The sequence below is a fragment of the Bactrocera neohumeralis genome, chromosome 5 (assembly GCF_024586455.1).
Source record: "Bactrocera neohumeralis isolate Rockhampton chromosome 5, APGP_CSIRO_Bneo_wtdbg2-racon-allhic-juicebox.fasta_v2, whole genome shotgun sequence".
In the NCBI taxonomy this organism is placed as follows: domain Eukaryota; kingdom Metazoa; phylum Arthropoda; class Insecta; order Diptera; family Tephritidae; genus Bactrocera; species Bactrocera neohumeralis.
Window position 1 is genome coordinate 17,869,292 of NC_065922.1, and position 26,623 is coordinate 17,895,914.

Consider the following 26,623-nt stretch of genomic DNA (forward strand, 5'->3'; position numbering starts at 1 on the left):
TCTTTCAAATAGATGTGGATCCTTTCTCTTCTTCTTAGTTGGCTTGATGGGTACACCGTTGAATATTCTCAGAGCTAGAGTGTTTTCATCCATTCGGACGACATGACCTAGCCAGCGTAGCCGCTGTCTCTTAATTCGCAGAACTATGTCAATGTCGTAATTTATCTCGTACTGCTCACCATTCTATCGACTGCGATATTCGCCGTTGCGAATTCGCAAAGGACCATAAATCTTCCGCAAAACATTTCTCTTGAAAATTTGTAACGCTGACTCATCAGATGTTGTCATCGGCCATGCCTCTGCACCGTATAGCAGGACGGGGATTATGAGTGACATTGAGAATTTGGTCTTTGTTTGTCAAGAGAGGACTAGCCTACTCAGTCCGAAGTAGGAAGTGGCACGAGTTATTTTGCGTTGGATTTCGAGGCTGTCGTTATTGTTGGTGCTGGTTCCGAGATAGACGAAATTATCTACGTCTTTGCAGTTACGTAGGAGCCAGGTCGCGAATCTTATGACTATTTGTTTGATGAAAGGATATATTTCGCATATCCCTCATTCACTACCAGACTCATTCGTTTCGCTTGTAACTACCGGCGCGGTTATTATGGGCAATGATATCGATGTCATCGGCGTACGCCAGAAGCTGTACACTCTTGTAGAAGATTGTGCCTTCTCTATTCAGCTCTACAGCTCAAATTATTTTACTCTTACGAGGAAATCAATCAATTAAGGGACCGGACATTCCAGGTGCATGTCTTTAAATAATTATCCTTAATACGTTTGTTGTGATCGTGACCAAAATGTCCTTTTTTCCGAGGCCGAAGACCCCGGCTAGTCCCAAACCCAGCGCAAAAACTCGGTAGGGATGATTCGCCTTCTCACTTTAGCACGACTTCAAACGGATGTTTTTTGGCTACCCAGAGGATATTTGATTTAAGACAGGAAGTCGTAAGATACTTTAGCCATATGTAAAGTAATCGTTTCTGGCCACTCGCAATAATTTGATTTTAATATTAAGAATTTGATCTATGTCCCCCATTAAACTTGATATATTAATTTCCGACCTCTTAATTTTTGACAGAGTAATTAATGTTCGATTGCCGCCCTAAGCCGCGTCTTTACCACAATTTCTATTTATTACCACTAACATGTTGTACTTGTTGTCTAATATTTGTTTTTGTTTACCTCTATTTGTTTGTACCCTCTCTTATAGCTCTCTGCAATGACGATGCCAACGGTAATGTCGGTAATGTCCCACTGGGTAAATCGTGCAACCGTTATTGGCAATGCCAGGGCGGTTATCCACGCTTGCAACGCTGTCCCGCTATGTTGGTATTCGATCGGCATTCGCTGCGCTGCGTCGTACCCCCGACGGAGGAGTGCGATATACCAACAACGCCAACGCCACTCGACGGCGAGGGAGAGAACAACAATGTCGGCGGCGGTCAGCTGTCCAAGGACGAACAGGAGCGAAAGGTAAGCTTTAGCTGTGATTTATGTTTGCTAACATACTAACCACACACACACACACACAGACACACACATTACACGTATGTGTGTAAATATATGCTTAAAGTAGATGTTAGTTCACCGGTAAAAGTTTGACCACACTGTTGCACTACTTTTTGCCCTCGCTCCCCCCGCAGCGGTCGGCCGTATATGAAAGGGTAAACAGTGTTTGTTGTTGTTGTACGTGTGTTTGCCGTTTGGTGTGTACTGCTGCTGTTTACAGCAAATTTCATGGCAATGCATTAGCATATTTTGGGTGCAACCGATGATTAATTGCACCGGCTGGTTGACTTCGGCCAGTTCAGAGAAGAGTCTGACATCATTGTCATCGCCAGCTGACAGTTCAATATTGGTCATGGCTTATTTGAAAGCAAAATCAAGTGTTTACCTCCATGCACGTGTGCATGTGCCTGTGTGTGTACGTGCAAACATTTGCCGAGTTATGCTAGTTGTGGTTGCACACGCGTGATTTTCGCTGATGGACAAATTAATGACCGTGTTTGTCAATCTATTCATGCATATATTAGTGGGTGTGTGTCTGAAGTTTTAATGGATCCGTTTTAAGTGGTGGTAGCACTGACGGAACATAGGGGAACATCATATAAGTATGAATGGCAATAGTTTGACCCAAAAATATCCTATTTTGAGTATTTTGGGGGTTACTGTGTTTATAGGAAATCTAGTTGTTGTTGTGATGTCAGAAAACTTATCAAGAATAATTAGGACTACTCCTGCGATGTCACAGCCTTCGGTCGGTTAAAGTTTCGGGTACGTTTCGGTTATGTAGATCCAATTGCCAACTAGCTAGGGATACCATACAACGATTATTGTATTATATGTTAGAAGCCGCCAAGAGGTAGAAGAAAAAAGAGAGTATAGAACATTTTCTATGAGAATGAAAAGCTCTATGGCTATGGCCGGTTTTTTGGCGATGTCTTAGAAGTGTTTTTTGTATTGTTGAACAACATTAGAGGCACAGAGTGGTCGAGAGAGGACATAATCGAGTGAGAGGATTTCAATCCAGGTGGTGTCTCAATGGTCTCCTAAAGTCCTAAGTGCGTCTTCAGATATTCTCCCCCCTCTTTAACCACCAAGGCTATGTTTAAAAAGGTAATCATTGAAAATCAAAAATGAAGTCCGGTATAGGACTTGGGCATATATTCTAATTCATTTTCGGTAATACCGAGGTCGAGCGTACGCCAGCAGCTGTACACTCTTATAATCTTTTCTCTATTCAGCCCCACAGCTCGTATTATTTTCTCTCGCAAATGGATTGAAGAAGTCATACGATATCAGAGTCTCCTTGCTTGAAACCTCGTTTGATATCGAACGGCTCAAAGATGTCATTCCCGATCCTAACAGGGCTTTTGGTGTTACTTAACATCAGTTTACACAGCCGTATTAGCTATGGGGGATACCAAGCTCAGATGTTGCGGTATAAAGGCTCCTTTTCATGCTGTCAAAAGCAGCTTTGAAATCGACGAAGAGGTGGTGTGTGTCGATTCTCCTTTCACGGGTCTTTTCCAAAATTTGGCGCATGGTGAATATCTGGTCGGTTGTTGATTTTCTAGGTCTAAAACCATACTGATAAGGCCAAATCAGTTTGTTGACAGTGGGCTTCAGTGACACTATGCTCGGTAAGATCTTATATGCGATATTAAGGAGGCTTATCTCACGGTAATTGGCGCAGATTGTGGGATCCCCCTTATTGTGGATCTCGCAGAACCCACTTAAATTCCAATCGTCAGGCATGCTTTCGTCCGACCATATCCTGTAAATAAGCTGATGCATGCATTTTGTCAGTTCTTCGCTGCCGTGTTCGAATAGCTCTGCCGGTAATCCATCGGCCCCGCCGCTTTGTTGTTCTTCAGGCGGTTAATTGCTATTCGAACTTCTTCATGGTCGGGAAATGAAACGTCCGCTATATCGTCATTGATTGGGGAATCGGGTTCACCATCTCCTGATGTTAAGCATTCATTGCCACTTAGCAGGTTTGAGAAGTGTTCTCTCCATAATTTCTGCATGCTCTGGTAACAGTCACCAGTTTAACTCTGGGAGCTCTAGTGGAGTATGTACCGTCATTGAAACCTTCTGTTAGTCGCCTCATATACTATTTTCGTAGAATTTTCGAGCATTACTCCTGTCGGCCAGCTTCTCAAACTCTTCACACTCACGCATTTCGGCCTTTTTCTTTTTTAGCCTTCATATGCGTCTCGCTTCCCTCTGCAACTTTCGGTATCTATGTATCCCATTCCGCTCGTATTATGGTCAATCGCGGGGTAGGCTGTCTGCTTTCTCTTCACTGCAACCCGACAGTCCTCATTGTACTAGGTGTTCTCTCGACCTTTACGAAATCCAATGGTAAAAAGCTAGAAGTGCCGTCCCACAGTTCCCTGATGCCGAGTTGCTAATCAAATTTACTCTTCCTGTTACGTAAAATTTGATGAAAAGCAGCAGACCGATATTATATAAATCTTCCGACCGCACCTCTAATATAATATATATACACTTGTGTCGCATGTTTGCCCGCAATTACAGTCATTTCAATTAAATACTCTAAAAACAAACTCAAAATTACTTTCACAACTCAAATACCCGACCATGAAATGCGCCAACAACACGTAAGAGGACTACCACACACTCACCTGAACTCGAGCATAAAAGCACGTTGTTCACTAGCGAAGTCAGTCGAGCGCTTGCCAATGCCGGCGCAGCAGGTTGCCAGTCGCTTGACGATAACAACAACAACAATAGTAACTGCAGCAGGAGCAGGAGCAACAGCTGCTGCACTTCAACGCTTCACTGGTTGCGACAGCGATTACTGCTAATATCGACATTGCAACATTTGTTATTGATGACAAGCGACTTAAGAATGACTGGGGGCATTCAGCGTGCAACATGCAACGTGATTCATGCATGCGAGCAGCCTGCATTGTGGCGCACAGCATATTTCCTGGCAGCGACGACGGCGGCATAAGTGAACGCTGAAAGGTTGAAATGTTTAGACGCTCTGGCTTACATGCGGTGCAACAATTGGTATTGCCGTGGTGTTAATATGGCTAAGGGTGTGTGTGTGGGTGTGTGAAGGCTTCCTTCCAAATGTGTGTGGATGTGTGTGTGTGGTATGTTACTGCATTTGTGCCTACGCTTTCGTGCGCTGTCGTTTTAATCGACGTTTAATCATGTCAAATGCTGACGACGACAGCTCCAAGGATGAGGTGGAGTTCAAGGTGTTCGGAGAAATGAGTGTGATGAAGGAGTGAACGTGAATGAAGTGTGCATTAGGAAGTATCTGCAGCATTGATCCCTGTAGGCAGTGTAGGTTAGTTAAGTCTGTCTTCATAACTGGTAGCTATTTAAGCGCTAATGAAGTGGTTCAGACAGTTTCGAGGCATAGTTTTAGGAGAATTTCTATATTTATTATTTATTTTTCTTACTATTTCGTTCGGATCGTTCAAAGAAACTTTAGTTCTCAAGTAATACCTGGATCTGGATATAGGCGCTTGTAGGGAATGCGGTTAGGTTAGCTGTTATGGCGGACTTCAGGAAGTGATATCATACTTGGACATTTTAAGACACTACTTTGTAAAGCTAGAATTGTTCTTGTTGTTGGCCTCAACAACCGCGCCGTTAGTTCTGTTTTTCCTAGCGTGGACAATGAAGCGAAGCAAATGGGTCTGGTAGTGAATGAGGGTAAGACAAAATATTTCCTGCCAATCGGTGCTGCTAGACAATTTGGACCAAATTCTGCAAGTCATTTATCAGCTTTGACCTGCGAGATGGTACAGAGGCATGGACGATGACAACATCCGATGAGTCGGCGTTACGAGTTTTCGAGAGAAAGGTTTTGCGGAACATTTGTAGTCCTTTGTGCATTGGTAACGGCGAACCCCACAGGCAATTGAACGATGAGCTATACGATATGTCGACGACATTGACATAGTTCTACGAATGACGAATAACAGCGGTTACCCTGGCTAGGTTGTATCGTCCGAATGAATGAAAATAGTCCAGCTCTGAGGGTATGAGATGAACCCCAATAGAACAGTGGCTAGACAAAATACCGATAAACAGTGGCATTGCCGAGATGTTTCGAACTCAAGATGAACCTTGTTGTGTTGTGCATCTCTTGCGCTTTACTCTAGACCGGGAGGCTCTCGCCGTCGCACAGGAAGTGATCATAGACCAACGCCTTTTAAGATCTTGCGAGATCATTATGAGCCGTGCTAAACCGCAGGGGGACAACAGGGATCCAGCTTGTTCGCATTTCGATGTAAGTAAGACGAGAAGCTGCCTCTTGCGAGCTTATCAGCTTTGCAGTTTCTGGTGTTTCACTATATGTAACTAGCACCCAAATGCCACTGATAATGAAGTAGGGACTATTTATAGTGAGAATAGACACTTCTTGAGTAAGTTTGAGCGCATGCTCACTTCCTTGAAAGAGGCTGCACTTCGAAGCAGTACGTCTACTGCAGCCTTAATAGCAGCCATTGCTGAATGAAGTACACTACCACTGACTCACAACTTGTATTGAAGAGTTCGTCCATTTAGAAGGGATTTCTAATTGAGAGAATTTCCATGTTTGAATAAAGGGAATGATTAAAAATCAAAGGCCAAACTGAAAAGTTGATTTTCTGGTTAGGAAAATATGAGTACAAAAGTTTTTGAAATCGTTTTGTCTCTTTGCAATAATTATGGAGAATAACTGAGCGCAGCGTATCAATAAAACTCTTAGACAATGCATCTGTTACCTCCCGGATCCACCCACGGACAAAATCTCTACTACTTACCTCAGACATAAATATATCTACTAACCTTTCCCAGTCCACGTTAAACCCATTCTGTTTGGAATATTAATGCATAAACATGAGCTAAGCTTCAAACTCCGACACGCCTACAGCACAAAGCGTTTAAGCGGCGTGCTAGCTTATAAATAAAGTTGTGCCACGCGTCAGTGAAATTTTCCACTCATTGCGCGTTGCACATCATCCTTGCAGCTCGCATCGTTACGGGTTACGGTTGCCATTGATTGCGGCGTCTCACATGACTTTGGCGCAGATAAAGACATTGCTGTGATGAAGATGTTGGCGGCGACGGCTGCTTTGAGCATGACGATCAAGACATCGCCGGAGCTGGCTGGCTGACTGTTGTGGCTGGCGTGCAGTTGCCTTTTTATTGCCAGCAGCTGTCGCTCTTGCGTTGCCGTCAGCCGTTGCGTTCAATATGAAGATGAAGAAAAATTCAATTTAGTTGAAACGTAGAAGCGACTGCACGCTTCGGAAATTTCAAAGAAGCAGTTGCGCGACAAAGCGTCTTAGAGACGCAGCATGCTGGAGTTTGAGTTGGCTGCTCGGGTAATACGATTCCAATTGTACAAATGGCAAGCGGAAGTATAGGTGCAGCATGGCTTAGAAGACAACATGTGACTGTATGAATGTATGTGTGTGTATATGTGTTTATGTTTATATGTGTATATGTACCACTGATTGTATAATGCTGATGTTGATGACTCTAGCAGCAGCAACTCCGCGATATTATCGCAGCGGGCTAGAAAAGCCATAATTTCACAGTGAGACGCCTGCTTAATCTCCCTCTAACTCGCACTTCCTTCAGCATTGCGTCTCGTTGGCATCACACAGTTGGCGTTGCATGACGTTATCTGAGGCGTTCTTGCGTTGCTCTGGTGGCAAATAATAACCGCAAAGCAGCACTGTTGTCGTCTGAATTGGATATCAAGCCATTACTTGTTGTACGCAACTGGGGTCCTTCCGAACCATTCATTTCAACCTTTGATGTTGTAGAGCGGAGAAAAAAACAGCATTTGAGAAATATAGACGTACAAATCTGCTAATGCTCTATTTGCAGCTGAAATTATTTGCAACTCCTTTCAATGCTTCTTCTTGAATATCTCTCGTTTATTTTGCGCTTTCATCATTTATCTGCCATATCGAAGATTATCTCCACATGCGTTCATCATTAGTGCTCTGTTAAGTCGTTAGCAGTCTGCGTACTCTAGCTTAGATAGCTTACACCCACGTATACTTTTGGGTGTATAAAGGGTATGTATACCTTCTCATGTTGCGTTGTCATTCATATTTGTATCCTTGCGGCTTTACTGCTACGCAATGTCAAATATTGTTGCTATTGAGCTCTTGTTTGATTTCTTGCGTTTCCACTTTTTTTCTTGCTCCGGCTTTGCACTGTTTCTATAGGCTGTTGTGGAGCCGAATAGTTAAGTGGGTTTTTCAGAAATGTTTGAAGTGTAGGTACATCCATGGAGGAATATAAAATATAAATATCTCCAGGTATTTGGTCTTGTTTCCGTTACTCGATCAATCTAGACGTCTTCATTATTTGTTTAGAAAAAAGGAGACTTATTAAGAAAAACAAGCGAGATTTTTAATTCTCTTTCCACTTATGTGGATAGAATGAGTGAAGTCAATTATTTTGCATTTGAAAGCTAGAATTCGCCTCACACGAGTCTTACAGCCACTGTCGATATTTATAAGCTTCTCTTGAGGCGAACTTTTTTCCAGCAAAATCATTCGAAAGAGATAGAATCTGTTAGTAATCACTTGATGCTAGGCCCGGACTATAAAATGGTGCCATAACGACCTAACGACCAAGTTTCTGGAGCTTTTGACAAGTCCCTAGCAATGTGTGTGGTCTGACGCTGTTCTCATGGAACACCAAGGTCTAGTGCTTCCTTTAGACGCTCCAATTTTTGGCAGCACAAGCTCGTATTATGAGTTCGGCTCTTGCTCTCGTTAGACATTCTCTACCGATTTCACTAAGAAAATAACAAATCCGTCCGTATTTTGGATAGAGGTCTTAAAAAATATTTATCTCAGCCAGATACATCTTTCGACCATTTTATTTCACACATTTGGCTCTCTGTGACTTTGTTCCGCTAAGTGATAGAGGAAAGTTGTTGAGAAACTGATAACTTATTGGTTGGGCTTAAAAATATCAAAATCTTACGATATTGTCTCAGCTTAATTTTTTTAACTTTTCTAACAGAGTTCAAGTCTACCTTCCTGGCATTTGTTTGTATGGTAGGTAAAAATGTCTCTCTACATTTCAACCAAAGCGGCAAACATTGGAATATTTACTTGAAATTTCAGTCAGGAGAATTTAAATTCGTTTTGATTGAAAATGTTTACCAAGTAATTTTAACATAGGATAATTTTTTAGATTTATATTTCAATATATCTAAACGCTTTTCTAAAGAGCTTTCATTACTAAAACTCTACTCTTTTCCTAGAATCTTCTTAGTATTTAGGTATCCGACCATCTTGCTCGAAGAAGAGCTATCATTATTAAAGCTCTATTTGATTTGCTCTATTTTTATTGCTGACGAGCTTTCATTATTAAAAATTTATTTGATTTGTTTGTTTTTTATTGCTAAAGAGCTTTCAATATTGAAACTATATTTGCTTCATTCTATTTTCTTTGCTGAAAAGCTTTTATTATTACAACTTTATTTCTTTCGTTGAAGAGCTTATATTGTTAAAACTTTATTTCCTCTACTCTATTTACATTTAGAAAGAGCTTTCATTATTTTAGTTCCATTTCCTTTACTTTATTTTTTATTGCTGTAGAGCTTTCATTATTAAAACTTTACTTCTATTGCTCTATTTTCATTTCTGACGAGCTTTCATTACTAAAGCTCTATTTTCTTTGCTGAAGAGCTTTCATTATTAAAGTTCTATTTCATTTGCTCAATTTTTATTGCTGAAAGGCTATAGCTATATTTTCTTCACTCTATTTTCTTTGCTGAAAAGCTTTCATTATTACAACTTTATTTCCTTTATTCTAATTACATTGCTGTAGAGCTTTCATATTTAAAACTCCATTTCATTTTATCTTTTTTTATTGCTAAAGAGCTTTCATTATTAAAATTTTATTTCATTTGTTTTATTTTTATTGCTGAAGAGCTTTCAATATAAAAGACGTATTTCCTTCACTTTATTTTCGTTGCTGTAAAGCTTTCATTATTAAAACTTTACTTACTTTACTCTAGTTATTTTCATTCCTCTGGAGCTTTCATCCTTTCTTCACTAAAGCTCTATTTCATTTGCTGTATTTTCTTTGCTGAAGAGCTTTCATAGTTAAAGCTCCATTTAATAAGTGTGGTACTCCATTCCAGCTTCTTAAGAGTATATGTGGCATAAAAGAAAATCATTTCTGTGCGAAAACTTGCAGATAACCTTGAACTATAGCTTCATGCGATAGTAAAAAGTAATTAAAAGTAGAAAAATCTCCAATACACAGAAAAAAAACAAAAAAGTCATGGCAGGCGATCCACCTGGGTTTGCCAACATCGAACTAAAATCGCATATACTCAATGTAATGAATTTTCCTGCTGTCAAAGCAGACAAGCGTAAAAACTTGTAGCGATTACTTTTCAAAGAAATACGAAGCTAAAGCGACATTGCAAGTACACACACACGCCCATACTTACTTCTAAATGTTTATGTGTGTATGTGCTTGTGGAGAAGCATGTACTTATTCATCTTTTATTTTGCTAAGTGGTTTGGGATATGCCAGAGGTACTTACTGAACTTACAACATAGCGATCGAGATTGCGCTCACCTCCCCCTCAATGCCCTCAATTGAAATGTCGGGGAAAATATGTCAGCATGGAATTTCTTCACATTTGCCGCTGATTTGGCGCGCATTGAACGAATCAATGCCGGAATGAATGAGATGAGCACTTCAATACGCCAGAGATGTGGAATTTGTTGCAGAAAATATTGCAAAATAAAAACGCTTACATATATATTATAGATGTGTGTGAGTGTGTGTGTGCGCATAATTGTATCGAGCATTGCATTGCTGCACTGATTTCCAGAAATGCAATGATATTTACAAATATTTTATATTCAATAAAATTGAATGCCTTTGGGTGCTGGCAGCAGCATCCGTTTTCACTGCAATAATCGTTGTGCATGTTCGTGTGTGTGGTGGGTATAAAAAGGGGTGAATATGTATGCCTGTAGTGGGCCATGCAGCTTATCAGTTTGACAGCGGCAGGATGTGGCAATTCTTGTATGCCATAGGCGGGGCCAAAATGCCTACCGAACGCTTTGTGTGCCAACTTTTTTGCTAGTTTTTCAGTTAGAAGAGTCTTGTGTTGAGACTTCTTTAGCTAATATGGCTCCTAAGAAAGTGAACAGAGTAAATTGCTGATGCGCACTTGTTGGGAAAAATTGTAATAGTTTGTTCTGTGACTACCAAATTTTAGTCTGCTATAGAAAGCTTCGGGGACGGTTATTAAAATTGTTCGGGAAAGTAATATCTAACATAAGGCAAGAACTTTTTTAAGGAATGAGAAGTTTACAAAAAGCTTAGAGTTTTTTTGTTTTGTAGATTCTAGTGCTACTTCGAAAGCTTCGGGGACGGTTTTTATAACGCTTCGGGATAGTCATATCTAACGTTGAAGTAAATGTTTTTAGAAAACTTTTTTTTTATGGCTTGGGGAAGTTATTAATACGACACAGAAAGCTTCGAAAACGGTTTTATAACGGTTCTGGAAAACAATATCTTACGTTTTAGAAAATATTCTTATTTTCATATCGTGTTCGGCTCTCAACAGGCATTTTAAATATTAGTGGTACACTTTGAATCTTTCTGCAATGAAAAGTTCTTTAAAAGCTCAAAGATTCGAGCTTATAGGCAGTTTCTAAGAAATTTGTTCGGAAAAGCTTTAAATACGTCAATTGAAAGTGAATCAAAAAGAGAATTGAAGGAAAGCTCTTTAAAAGCTTCAAGCTTCGAGCTTATATAAAGCTTCCAACCATTTTTATAATGATTCGAGAAAGCTATTAATACGCCATTAAAAGTGAATGTGGGTCAAAAAAAAAAGATTTCTGTAAATAAGAAATTAGTGATAAGCTTTGTGACGGTTTTAGTTGTTGTTTCTAGAGTTATTAAGGCCAATTTCTAGATGTTACTACAAGTATTAAACAACCGACTGATATTTCTATTAAGAAGTAAATCATCTTGTGGTGGAAAAAAATTGAGTTTTTACCCACTAAATAATGGAAGACAACCCTTAATGGACATTTAATTTCTCATATGACATTGTTCCTCCGATAGCGGTAATTAGAGAAGACATTCCAGTCGCAAAATATCTATCCAGGTGATTAGCAATATTCCTTATTATACTATTAGGCTTAAAAATTGGAGCTCAAACATTTGCTGAGTGTGAACTCTGCCTAACACCTCTCAATAGAACACTTTTTCTTGTTGCGGCCGCATTTCTCTGCCATCCTGGCTCACAGTTATTCGGCACGCTGATCTGCCAGCATTTGAATGTTGCAAAGAACTCCATAGAAATGCAGTACAAATAATAACAACAACTAAATAGCCGGCATTCTCTTTGTTCGTTGACAGCGAGCGGCGACAGAAAGCGGAAAAATTTCTCAAAAGAGAAAATTTTCAATTTCCGCCTCAAAGCAACGCTTATCGCCGATTCTAGTTCAATCTTCTACAATGCAAGACTAGAAAGAAGCTGCTCGCCGTAGACGGAAGCGAGTGAAATGAATGTCGCTGGAGAAAAGCAAGTGCGAAATAGTCATTTTAGATAGCGGAAGTGCCGAAAAAAATTGAAACATTTTAGTGCCGTCTTTGGGTACTTGGCTTAAAATAGTTGAACGTAAAGAAATGAAAAAGTGACAGTTTTGTGATTTTAGGGTGTTTTACATATTGTTGACTTACCCTATTAAAGAAAATTTTTGATATCAATGGGATGTTTTAACTAAATGTGGGATTGACAATGAAACCTCTATACAGTCTATTATGTGGTTGCATAGCAGGTAGAGGCAGACGAGTGCTTTGCTTTAGGCTTCACATCCGGAGACTGAAGAATTTTCAATAGTTGTGTTTGCCGGGTCCAACTGAAATGTCTTTCCTCCAACTTGAAGAGAGAGAAGATGTTTGGAAAACGGCAGAATGGAAAGGAAGTGAGGGAATTTTAATTAAACTTCTTCCCACCTGAGTTGTTTAGCTTCCTCAGCCGGTATATGGGTAGGGAGAGGAGTGAGAGCAAAGAGCAGATTATGGTTTCGCGATTCCATGCATATCCAAGTGAGCTATCTGGGTGTAGTCGGAAGTCAAAGTGTGTGACAGAAAACCCCTCCAACAACCTTCCTCCCAAGCTTTTCGTAAAGAAGTGTTCATACTTCTTCCCACGCTTTCGCTGGTTTGGGTAGGGAAAGTCGGCAGTGTATGGTTTTTTGCGATTCCATGATCCAAGTGAGCCAGTCTGAAGTCAAAGTGTGTGAGGATTTTCGAGTGTTCATACACGCGGTTTTTTAGGAACCTAGACTCTGAAAGTCTGATAGCAACTTTCGCAGCCATACTCCATCCGATGATGTCTACTCAAGATGGCGTTAAGTGCCATGGTTGGAGTGGTCCTTAGTGCATCGCACATGCTGATGAATGCCGCCCGTTGAACGCTCTCAAGTGTCTTTGTAAGTGTGGTCTTTTCGAGATCCCTCCACCACATAAAGATTCCATAAAACAGAATGGGCTTGCTTGTGGTCTCGTAGAGCCAGAGAACCATTTCCGGTGAGATACCCCTCCTTTTGTCCATGGCTCCTCTATAGCAGTACAATGCATTCGATGCTTTTTTTGCTCTCTCTTCGATATTCGGCTTCCATGAAAGCTTCCTATCCAGGATGAGCCCTAGATATTTTACTGTATCCGCCGGTTGCAGACGGATGTCTCCCATTTGCGGCAGCGGTATCACCGGGATCTTATATCTTCTAGTAAATAAAATCATCTCAGTTTTATTTGTGTTGATAGCGAGACCTTTTACGACTACCCAATTGTCAATTCGTAAACGGTACTCAGGCCCCTTCTTTTGACCATAAACGCTACATCGCCTGCATAGCCAATCACTCGGCAGCCACGATCTTCAATTTGCTTAAGCAGTTCAGTTAACGGCCATGATCCATAGAAGAGAAGAGAGTACTCCACCTTGTGGCTTTCTCCTACTTATATTTCGTGAAGCACGTAAGTTTCCCCATTCCGTTTCAATCACTCTGTCGCACAGAAGACTGAAAATAAGATGTTTGAGATTTGATTCAACCCCAAGATTGTCTAAAGCAGTTACGACTGCTTCCGATTGGACGTTATTGGAAGCTTCCTCTATATCAAGGGAGGTTTCAGCAGCCAATTCCTTAACCGTAATGGTTTCCGCAAGTCATGACACGATAATATGCAGGGCAGTATCGACTGACTTAACTGACTTGTCCTGATAAATGGTCCCTCGAAATACGCCTCCTTATGTACTAGTCTATCAATCTTTCCAACACTATAGTATGACTTGCCTTTACAATAACTTTTTAGTAAGAAGGGGGAGAGGCTGCTGGGCTTAAAATTTTTGGGCCTATCCCTGCCAGCCTCCGAGATGAACGTGATCGTCTCCAAGTTTTCAGAAAAGTTTAAGCAGAAAAGGCTTCCGCATTGCCAGTCCATATAATCACTTCACGAAACTAAAAAAATCACTCCGTGACACCTTGTACTGTAAATATTTTGAAAAGAAACCAAAAACCTCCTGCTGCTGGGTATTTAAATTACATATGTAAGTTCAATAAAAAATAAATTGAGGGAAATTGAAATCAAAATCGTGTGGAATTTTGTAAGTGAAATGCAATTTGTTTTGGCCAGGGAATTTTCACATGGATACAAGAGCGAGAGTAAAGGATGAAGTGAAAAATGAAATTTATTTATTGTTATTGCTAACGGAAATTAATATTTGAAAAAGCTACGAAATTCCACAAATAAAACGTTATTTTATAGCACTTGCATTGTGTTGGAAATCAGTTTGTGGTGTTGACAAGTTGTAAGGAAAAAAGTGAAATTTTTTTGACAGTTTTTTTTGAGAAAAAAGTACTTTTTGTTGACATTTTCTTGTGCGCATGTGTAAGTGTGTACATTTGTCGACACCGATTTTGGCAAAAGCAAATATTTGGAAATAAAATAGAATAGTGCTCAGCACTGCCAGCACTCAGTGTCAGTTGTTATCGAGTTATTTGCCTGCATTAAGTCACCTGTTACACTCGGCAATGCAACAAAGGTGGGTGCCACACACACATACGCACGTCATACACTCACATAAGTGCTTACGTGCATTTTACTTATTTATTTTATTCATCTATTTATTCATCTACTACAAGTATCTAAGCACGCCGCCAGGGACACTGAGTATCTCCCTAAAACCACCGACCTGTCATGCCGGCGCTGCTCGAACATATCACTTTGCATTTCAACACTTTCCGTATTATTTTTTTGCATGCGTGTATGTGCAACTGCATTTGTGTGTATGTGTGTGTGCTTGGGATTTTATTGTAATTTGTTTTGCATTGTGCACTGGATGCCATGCAACACGTTTCCATTCTCATTCTGCCACATTCAATATTTGCAACGGCATTCGAGCGCAATTTGGCATCAGCTGTGCTGTGCATTGCTCTGCTATGCCATGCTATGCTATGTTGCAAGTGTGTTGCTTAGTGTAAATTCGCTTAGTGTTGACTGTTGGCAGAATTTGGCGAAAATGTTGAGTACTTGTCTAATATTTTATTGACATTTTGACACAATTCATGCTGTGCTGCATTTTTAATACAAATATTTCTTCAAATTCATGCAACCAACGAAAATTTTATTGCGGACTCATGTTTGAGTGTGAACGTCAATTTGCATATTTCAAAGTGAAATTTGTATAACAAATGCGTTTTTGTGGTTAACGAGCAAGTAATCAGCTGATGGGAAGCACATTTTTTGTTGGTGGATTTTTGGTTTTTAAGTATGAAACAGTTGAAGGACGATTATTGATTTAGCTTGCTTCTCATTGATAACAACGGTGTTTCCTCAACAATAGTCGTCAATGTTGTCGTGGACTCGGAAGTAATAAGGAAGGAGTTCTTAGCTTAGCATTATCAGATAGCAAACTTAGTATAAGGTTCCTCGCAAAATGTATCAAATATTTCAAAAAAATCGTCTGTACTTTAAAGCTAGCTTTCCTATTGACGCTCGATAGAAGATACTGTAGAAATTTGATCGGAATTTAACTGATCACTGTTTGGAGGCAACACACGGCCGCAGAATAGGACTGGCCAAGGAAACAATGGAGCATCTTTGTGCACTTGTCCTGTATTGGTAAGACTACGCTAGTAGCATCTGGGGTCGCCACGGAGGTATCGATGGTGAGGCGGCAGAGCCTGTTAAATTACGCGTCAAGTACAAGCATCTTAAAGGATGACTACTCCTCTTTAACCTAGCGACTGAACTCTATCTGGTATCGCAAAGTACGAAGGCTGCTCTATGCGTGGCCTATCAATTGTCAAACTAACCTAACCTAACCTAAATTTAGCTTTATAAAATTTAAAAGAAATATAATGGGTGTTCTTTCAGACATGTGGTTTCAAGAAGAAATTATACTGAAAGTATGTTATTAAATTTTATAGCCAAAAATTTAGCTTTATTATAAGTCAAGGATTTGTCATTTTGTTTTAAAAATAATTTTGGATAATTGACCACCCAGTTGCGACTGTCTCGAATAAATTCCATGCTAGAAGTCCAATTTTCAATCACTTTTTCCAGAAATTGCCGCGTATGTCAGCAAAAATTTTACCAATATTCTCTTCCAAGGAGTTAATCGTTTTGAATTTATCTGCGTAGACAAGCGACTTTACAAAAATTGTCCAGCCCTGTGCCGTGCACGATCTTGAAGTCTGGGAGATTATGTGCTCACCAAAAGTTTCTTCTTCTTAAATTGATTGTTTCATTGGCTGTATGAGATGCAGCGCCGTTTTGTTGGAACCGAATGTCGTCCGCATCAACAACATAATAAAATCAATTAATCTCAAATTTAGGCACGAAAAAGATTTTAATCATGGCCATTTAGCGTTCCCGTTGACTGTGGCATTATGTTCGACTTCATTTTTGAAGAAGAATGGACTAATAATGTCATCTGCTCATATAGCGCATCCAGCAGAGACTTTTTTAGTTAGTAACGGCTTTCGCACAATGACTTGTGGATTATTATCACATATTATTAACGTACCAATTCAATCAGAATTGAACTCCATGATGCTCGATTTATCAACTGTGATGTGCGATTATATCGACCGAATATTGGACTCAGCGCGCAATGAATCATGTGATCCGTTTCATTTGCATGATTTCCCAAATAAGTCTCTTTATTATGAAATGGCAAACCAAACTAAGTCTAAATCAAGTATCAGCTCTACAAAATATACAAAAAAAATATTTTTTTAATTGAAAACCAAAAGTCTTAAGAAACGCTCGTTACAAATATTTTCAGGTTCCTGGAGTAACGATATTTATTGGTTAGATATTATAGTACGGCTTGAAGGTTTGGAATATTGTAGCCAAGTCCTTTTGTGACACTAAACTCCCCTACAAATTACCCAAAACCTTCTATGAATTCACATGTTAATTTATTTTGATTTCGGTTGGTTTGCCTGAAAAGCTAATGATATGAAAATCATGGTATTTCGGCTTTAACCTCATAAAAGTAGGGTCGTTTAGAAAGATGTGCTGAAAAGATTCTACCTCTCCTTCTTCCAAACCTCTTTTAAAATTAAGATTTTTAACCTAACCACATTAGCGATAATTAAGGAAAAATTAACTTTGCTGAAGTTAAGATGCAAGCTGGACATCTTGCTATATATGTGTCGGGTCAAAATTACCTTGCGACTGCATGAGCACTGAACAAAATATAAAATTAAATTTAAAGTAGTGTTTTATTGTTTTTAAAAGATGGTCAGTGTAAAAAATTTAAATACTATCTATCATTATGTCGGAGGTAGGAATCATGATTTCGAAAAGGAATATTTTATGATATTTTTCAGTGTTTAAATTATCGAGAGAGATCTGAAACTTTCGACTGGAATTCATTTTCGATGACTTTTTCAAACAACATTTTATTGATAAAGACTAAAAGTAATAACTAGAACTTCACTTCACTTCAACTTGAAAAGGTAGAACTTTAGGCAAGAGGAAACTAAGTAACATTGCCTACATCTAACTCTACTCTAACCTACCTTTAAAATCCCAACTTCAGAAAGTTGGTAAAGTGGATTTTGTAGAATTCAGAGCATGAATACGTGAATGCGTAGTGTTCAGGGTATAGAAACCGGCTACCGTCTATGGTTCCCAATGTTTCAACATAAAAGAAATTGGTTAGTTGGAGTAATCAGGCAAATTTTCTCAAATCCAACCAGTTGCTGGATAAGACTTAGTTGGCTAACACTAGTTAGCAAAATGGGTCTAATGATGGCTTGAGTGCTGCCGCCAGGGATCTGGCGCTCTTGCGCCTCTCTTGTACTAATTAACCAAGCTATTACTTGGACAATTCACACCATACTTGGTATATGCTCAAAAGCCTTACATAGCTCCGTGCCTAAAAGCCAACTTACCAAGGGATTGCCTCGAGATCTAGTCGCTGTTGTCTTCAGTATAGCAGTTTAAGGATATTGGATCACAAATCTTAAAAGCTGATAATACGAACGGTTCCGCGTGCCTTTCAGAAAAATATATCCTGCAGGAGTAAGGAATGACGGGATTTACTTAAACAATTTCTGTTTTTACAAAATAATTCATGCTTAGCATTGTTGAACCTTTAAGGGTCTTTGACTTGTAAACATTTTGACAGCGTCGAACGCATAAAACCACATTCAGTTAATTTTATAAACCGGTTTAGCTAACTTCCACAATGATTGCTATCCAAAAGGTCCACAATTAGCATTTTTAGCAGCTGCCTCGATGTCTTTGCTTACGCCATGAATACTAATTAACATACAAATTACATTAATTAACACCAATTAATTAACGAAAACAGCATAATATGCAACTTACAACAAAATAACGGTAATAAAGAGCTGCGCAGGAAATAACGGTAATGAAGAAAAAGCAGAAAACAAGTGAACGAAAGAATATGAGCAAGGAAGTGGAAAAAACCCGAACGAACATGTTTTAATTAAACAATTAAAACGAATGATGGTCACCATTTTCGGCACTTTAAGACCAAAACAAAGGCAGGAAGGACAGCAGGAAGAGAATAAGCGGAAAAAATGAGTGAATGCGGCTTGATTTGACTGTGGCAGAGGTTGTGTTTATTAGATTCTGCTTTCCTTTTTTGTCCGACCACAAAGCATTCTTTTCCGTGAAGCTGCGATGTTTTTTATGACGCTTTTTAGTACACTGCAAGAAACGGTTGATTAAAAATTGCTGTGCTTTGGTTGCTTTTTTATGGCGTCTTTGGAAGTGTTGCTAGTTTTATAGTATGAGCGCTGACATATTGGTTGCTTAAAACTAGCTCTCTCAGTAATGCTCGAGCTTACAGTTATGTACTTACACATATGTGTATGTATATATTATATATTTGAGATAATCCAATTTCTTCTAAAAAAATATGTACATATGTGTTGCGAGCGCACATAATATTATAGTAAGTTCTTAGGAAAATTTTAGTGTGATTCTGATATCTTTTCACCATATTGTTGGCAAGGTTTCTATAGTTCACCAACTTGTTCGTTTTTCTCCGGATAATTCGTTTTTCGTTCTGTTCTAATATTTTAAAAATTAAATCAGTCTTCGTGAACCAAAAAATTCTTGAACAGTTTATATTTGAGACGCGACTGATAAAGACGCCGATGTACGAGTGTGCTCAGAACGTCATACGGTATTATTAAGAAATATATTTTTCGGAAAATGGGCTAGCTCTTCGAGACCGTTCTCAAATAAACTATCTGCTGCTGTGACCGAGTACATAATAAAAAATATTCTAGTTCATTTGAATCGCCTCATTCTTTGATAGACTGCTATCATGGCAGTTAGCCGAGACGCGAACCCACGCTTTCCTTGTAGAACTCTAGAACTTCCCGTAAACTAAATACAATATAACTTAAGATTATAGTAGCGACATCTAACGTAAGTAAACGATATCTGTTTTAAAATATTAAGAAACAAGTGTCTAAGGGTTCCCAAAATAGTCGAGAAAACGTTGTAGAGATATATTTTCGGCCAAGAAGTAAACATGTCAATTGAAAAGTCCCCGGCTTACCATAATAAAAACACTTTTTCTGGCAAAACTCATTTTTTTTATTTAGTGTGATACACTGATTATAGCGACCCTCCAACTTTCTGATATAATTTTGTATTACGATTTGATATTTGAGATATTGTAGTCATACTGTGGCTCACACCGCTGTATCTAGTGATCAAACAGATAGCGAAACATATGCTAATGGCAGCAGAGGGTTTCGGCAAAGGGAAGAACAATTGAAGGCCCTAGAGGAAGACACACCACTGGCTTTTCCTCCAAGGGACGGCATGACGAAAAGAGTTAACTTTACAGAGAAATTCCGGGTTACTCTTTGAAGTAAAGCGAAGTGGAACGATTCCACGCTCGACATACTACTGAGCAGCACATATCCAGTGGTACACTGACGGCTCAAAAACACCGGAACGCACTGGAGTTGGCATTGCAGGACCGCATACCAAACTACCCATTTCAATGGGACGTTTTCCGAGCATCTTTCAATTATAAGTATTTGCTCTAAGTCAGTGCGCCGAACTCAATCTCCGCCGCACTATCGCAACTAGCGTATCGCTATACTTAGCGAGTGTATAGGAAGGCTGAACTGCCTATCAGAGTGCAACCGGGTACACTTCACTTAATCTGGGAGCCGCGGCATAAAGGGGTACAATAAGCTGACCGACGAACTAGCCCGCTCTGCGGTACAGCCTGTGTAGCAGGTAGCATAAATATGCCACTTTAGGGATATTACAATATTGCAAGGTTTAAGCAGATGATCAAGCTTCCCCGAGATAAATTCCTCCTCCTTGTCGCGCTCTATACAAGCATTGCAGGCTCAGCAAGCACTTGTCCAAAATGGACATAGCCTCTTTCCGGGCCTTCGACATGGAAAAGGAAACCCCAGAACACCTTATTCTGGGCTGCCCAACAATTTGCAGAAGCAGACTTAAGGCTCTAGGTTCCATCATCTGGACAGTCGCGCTCAGCAGTTGGCTCCTGGGATTGTTCAGAATGCTGGATCTGTGTGACCATAGGAGATATAGGAGAGGGCGCAATAGACCATAGGTCTCAGTGCAAAGCCTTAATTTTCTTTCTGCTATTTTCAGGGCTGAGAACAGTAAATAGCCCCTGAAGTGCCAGATCTAAGCCATTTTTCAGCGATTAATTTCTTCTTTTTTCAAGGCTTTCAAAAAAAAAAAAAATTCATGCGCATCCTAAAATAGAGACGCCATAAGGTTGGTAGCCGTTTGTTGGGTTTTTCCATGCTTAGAAGTGAGGTCTTCGTGTGCTCGGATGATTGACGATCGGCCTTTTGTTGATTGATTTTCCTGCGGCAGTGCACGGAGACTCGTCATCAAGCCAAGTTCTTTCCCTTCAAAAAGCAATATTTCACACGAAATTCCTTTTTATTTTTTTTTTTCATATGTAGTAATAAAAGTTGCTAGATTTAAAATTATATAATTTACAAAATAATAATCCGACAGCCGTCCAATTCATATATGCGCCTTTGAAGGTTTTGGTTAATTAAAAATTAAATTGATTTAGTTCTAGTAGCGCCATCTATGAGTCAGACTGGGAACTTTTAAATTGACCTTTTGTGGATTTTTTCTGGATTAAGTCCTTCCATTTTATAGCTGCTTAACTCTTATAAGTCTTCAAGTAATCTCTTCATATGAAAACAGAGTCTTTTTTCTGAACATATACTGGACTGAATTGTCTCATTTATTTTTCGCGATATTTGATTGAGGGAATCCCCTCTGGTGACATTTTTTATGTGAAGTTTTTTGGAACAGAATGTTTTCCAATTTTTCTTAGGCTCTGAAATTGAAATATCTATTAAAAAGCAATGTGTTCTATTTAGACCTCAACTAAACGGATCTACTGTAGTGTATGTGTCTGTCGAACATTTTAAATTTTTTTGTTTATTTTCCATTTACCGCTCTTGTAGTGTACCATTGTGTGGTATTTCTCATTTTGTGTGTTTAATTTCTGTGCGTCCCTATTATTTTTTGTGGCATCTCCGTCATCTCCGCTAACATTGTTAAACCTTAATTGTTGTAAACACTTTCTTGCTATTGTAGCCTTATTACTTTGTTCCGCATGCGTTCGACTTTTTGTGTGTTCGGTCAGCTTGGCTAACGAAATATTTTTTAATTTGTATCCTTTTACCCGCATTCATTACAGCATTGTTGGCGTTGTTGCTGTTGCGCGGACGCCACCTTTTGTGTGGCACCTTTATTACATTACATGCTTGTCTCAATTTATAACACTTTTTGCTCATTTGTATTTTTCTTCTGCTCTTTTTTGTTGTCTCTTACATGTTTGCTTTCATTTGACGCTCTGGGACACCTGCTTCCGCACGGACACTTGACGCCAGCAGCTGGCCAACGAAGGTGTGCCGCCATTGCCGTTGCAAGGCAAGAACTTTCAACGTGCTAGAAATTAGAAATTCCAATCAAAATGCAGAGGAGAGTGGCGCCGAAGAGCTCGAGAGCTGGAGGTGAGAGAGAGGTGAGAAGTGTGTATAAGCGGCGGTAATATGAGGAGTTAAGAGATCACCGAGTTGAGAGGTGCTATGACAACGTGGTGGAAGATAAGGAACAACATAACGGTGGTTTCAAATTAAAATGCAACGAAAGCAAATATGCAGTAACAAGACGTTGGTGCAACAATAACAATAACAATGAAGAGGAAATAAATAATAAAACGAAAATATAAAAATGCAGGAATCATAATGACGGTAATAGATAGGGAAGGAAAGAGAGAGCGTGATGGAGAGAGGAATAAGTAGAGAGAGAGAGTGGAAGTGTGAGGCGCAGTAACGCAGCGGCGCTTAAGTGAACATCTTACCAAGCTAGCTATCATTGGTAATGCGAGTGGTGTGAAAATTCCAGCTAACTAAATTTTGTGACACGGTTCAGTCATATTGGGTTAACGGTGTCGTGCGGCAAAGTCAAAATGGCATGCTCGAGTGACGCTACAATTAGTTTGGAACACCTCAGCGTGCTCGAGACATATTCAGCAGAGCGTGTAAATTCGAGTGGCTGCTAAAATAACAATAATTGCGAAGTTGCCAGCAAGGATAAGCTTATAAGCTAACGGTATTAGTGTCATATTTGTCATACAAGCGCTGCAACAACAATGCTATCATCCAAGCTGAAAGCTTGCTCAGCAGCCTGTGGCAATTTGAATTCAGCTTATCCGCTCCCAACCGATTTTTAGCCACATTAACTGCGGTGAGAGCAACATCATTAGTCTCAAGCGATGTTCCGTGCACATTTTTAGCAACAACGAAGCTAGTTATTATAAAAATGTTTGACAAATATGTATCACAAATAAAATTGCCAAGTTAAAATTCAACCTAACGGTAATGTATTTATACTAATTGGCTTAATTCATGTCGCTCTTTGGCAAACTACACACTTAAGCAGTCCGTTTTGCTACTCCGCCTCCTACTTACTCGTTTATGGTGGAATTCTGCAAGTCACAAATAAAATTTATGTATTCACTTTTATGGTTTTTAATGAAATTGGATTGGATGGTTTGAAAAATATATGGAAATTTAAGAAACTAATGTTTTTGTATTATAAGCTTATATAAATAATTTTAAAAATGTATGCTTTTGTAAATTAATGAAATGATAAAGCGTTTTCAATAAATATATTATAAAAAAGTCAAAATTCGTTTCAAAATATAGAAAAAGAAATTTAAAACTATTAAAAACATCCAGTATCTTTAACCCATCAGAAGAATACATTTTCTGGATGCCTGTGGATATTAGGTTCGATAAGACTATTATAGTCATATGTGTCACGAAAATACCAGTTTTAGTCTTTAATGATACCAGATGTAAAAGTGATCCAGTTCGAGGTTCCCTATTTTTTAAAACAAAAAACACAGAAACTTCAAAATTAATGGGGAATGTTTATAATCATTAGAAAAAACATTCTTTGTCATTTATTTTTTATAGATTATCTCTTTCAAATCTTGGCCGAAGCTACGTCTCAGATGGTCCATCCGTTGAGTCCAATTTTCGATGACTCATTCGACCATTTGCATTGGTAATCGGCCTGAATCGAAGCGGGATTGTCCGCATAGACTTTGGATTTTAATATGTAAACAAGAAAAAGTCTAACGGTGTGGTATCTCACGACCTTGGTGGTCAATCGGCCGGCTCAAAACGTAAAATTATTTGCTTACCGAAGTGTTCTTTCAATAAATCCATTAATTAATTGGAGTGATGATAAAATGGCAGCTCTAGAAACTCTTTAGGTTACTCATCGTCCCAAATGCGGAAATTTTGCTTGCTTGCATGCCCATTGAGGCTGAAATGGGTCAAATTGCTGAAAACGCCAGATCTTCTTGGTACTTTTCCGGAGCTCATACTCTCTTAATTTAAGATATCGACCTAAAATGCGGAAAGTCGTTCCATACGTCAGTCCAAGTTGCTGCGAATGGTGCCGAATAAACTCTCCACGCTCTTCGTGAACACTCTCAGGTAACGCTGCTATATTTTCTTCACTTCGTTCTGGACGTAGGCTATTCGGTCGAATATTATCCAATAATGAATGCAGGGTCTAAAGATGGATGATGATGTAGCGAATATTACGCTCAGGAGGCCGATTATATTTACCATAAGTTGAGGGAAGCGGACGAAACACATTCTTTACAGAACGTTGTAAAAGTTGTTCAGACGTAACTCTTTCCATGATAAAATGCCAAACAATACTGAACAAAAATAAGATGACAGCTTCAAATGACTCTAACGTGATCTGAAAAAGAGGCTATTGAAAAAAGTACCTCTACTTGGAGCCATGAGAAGCAGTTATACTTTAGGATGCTTGCCTTTGACGCGAATTTCAAACAGAGTCTGTGGCCGACTAACGATCCCTCTACCAGTGTCTGCCTTGCTATTGCTATTGCGAAGATTAACTTTCCATTGACTTTAATTTATATTTGATCTCTTGAAACAAAATTAATCACTCAAGACCAAATATGGAGTATACGGTGGATGCTGCAGTGGTTCGTATCATAATTTGGTCAATTTGGTCGTGGCGTGGTCGTGAAATTGTGAGCAGATGCGCTGTAAAATTGGAAGGGCATTTTTTCTCTTCATTAAATATTGCGGGTTTTTTTTACAATACGGTGTATTCCATTAGCCTGATAATGCGGTATAACAGAGCTTTATGACTGTTCTGCTTTTCTTAAGTAATTTAATTTTCTTAATTTAAATCACACTTTGGGAAACCGAGAAAACGGTTCCCTTTCCGGCGAATACGAAGCTCTGCGTTTTCCTTGGAAAAAGTTCAGCGGTTGAACCTCACTGTTTAGGCTATTGCTAGACCTGTGGTCTCTAACAATAGATCCATATTGCATCATTGCTCATGAAACGATGCACAAACTATTTCGGATTCCCTCCGTATACCTATGACAGCATTCAAAGCTTTCCCTTATTTTACTTAAAAAAAATCAATCACTGTGTGCCCCTAAGTTATTATAGTTGCATTGATTTGTAAGCTTCAAGTCCTTACTTTAATCAATCGTTGTTAATCTTTTAAGTTCCATGAAGAAAATACTACTATTGCAATCTAATTTTCTTAAAGCAAATCCAGGCTAATATATACATATGTACATATGTATGAGTGCATGCACTTAAAAGTGGCGAGCTGAAAATATTCGTAGAAGAATGCGAGCACAAATTAAAATCCCGAATGAAATGCGACTACTCAAATAACGTTGCATTCACAAATTAAATTAGTTTCCGACCCTTCACATGCAAATATAATGCCAGCGTGTTCTACAGCATCAACAGCAACAAGCAATTTATGTGTGTCAGCGATGGAAGGCAAGGGATCAACAAGCAAAACAGTAACACGCAAAATATGTAAATAATTCTTACGAGGGCTGCCGTTTTGGTTAAGTGGTTCTATAAACCTGAACCAAAACATTTTCCTAAATATTAAAGGGACTTTCAACGGCGTTTTTTTCCAAAAGTTAACGCATTATCCTTGGTATGACTAAGTGTAGAAGCCCTCAGGTCAAATCGTTCTGCAAAATTCAGCGCACCGAAACTATGCTGTCTGATCGAACACAGATAGACTCATTGAAGAAATATTGGAATACTTTGAAATGGTAGAGAGGGGGAGTATATGATGATGATATGGCATTGACGGAGTGATATTGTTCAAAAAAGGTGAGAAAGTTGATAGACTGGTAGATTGACTGGTAGTTGATGATACTGGTAGAAGTGGGCCAACCACAAAAAAAAAACTCTTTGGAGGCCTCTTGTTGTATGAAAGATCTTTCTAACCTCGAACGATATGTTGTGAAGTTGACACATTCGAGGTTTTAGCGCCTGGTAGATGTAGTGTTTACATTGTGAAACTCGACGATTTCCATTGCATATCGATCTTCTCGACAATTGGCCTTCTAAAGCTTGGTGTATCAGGACCATAAACATTAGTAAATTTGAACAGTTTCAACCGCTATAACGTCTTATCATTTTCGCTTTATCGAAGAGTGACAGTAAAAATGCGTATTTTCTTTCCGTTGCTGATATCCAACTTGAGCTGAATCTTGAACAATACTGGAAGTAATCACAAAACTGTCAGAGCAGAAAGCTACAAATAATCACTAGTCGTCGGTCGTATCGGGCGATTTTTTAAGAGCTTGATAAATTTTTTTAAAAAAAAACGCATAAGATTTGCAAAATCTCATCAGTTCTTTATTTGAAACGTTAGATTGGTTCATGACATTTACTTTTTGAAGATAATTTCATTTAAATGTTGACCGCGGCTGAATCTTAGGTGGTCCATTCGGAAAGTCCAATTTTGGGCAACTTTTTCGAGCATATCGGCCGGAATAGCCCGAATTTCTTCGGAAATGTTGTCTTCCAAAGCTGGAATAGTTGCTGGCTTATTTCTGTAGACTTTAGACTTGACGTAGCCCCACAAAAAATAGTCTAAAGGCGTTAAATCGCATGATCTTGGTGGCCAACTGCCCATGCATCCCGAAAAATGCACTGTTTGGTGTGGTTTGTAC

General features: G+C 39.1%; 1 protein-coding gene across 3 annotated transcripts in view; it reads left to right on the plus strand.

Moving 5' to 3' along the window:
- Nucleotides 1-23,262, plus strand: part of LOC126760409 (protein obstructor-E-like) — a 241,426-nt gene extending 218,164 nt beyond the window's left edge. For all 3 annotated transcript variants that reach the window (XM_050476012.1, XM_050476013.1, XM_050476014.1), the window contains 2 exons: nt 1,214-1,476; nt 21,963-23,262. In XM_050476012.1, the coding sequence (XP_050331969.1) occupies nt 1,214-1,476; nt 21,963-22,028 (329 nt within the window). In that variant the 3' untranslated portion in view covers nt 22,029-23,262. The remainder of the gene's footprint in view (nt 1-1,213; nt 1,477-21,962) is intronic.
- Nucleotides 23,263-26,623: the final 3,361 nt, after the last annotated feature.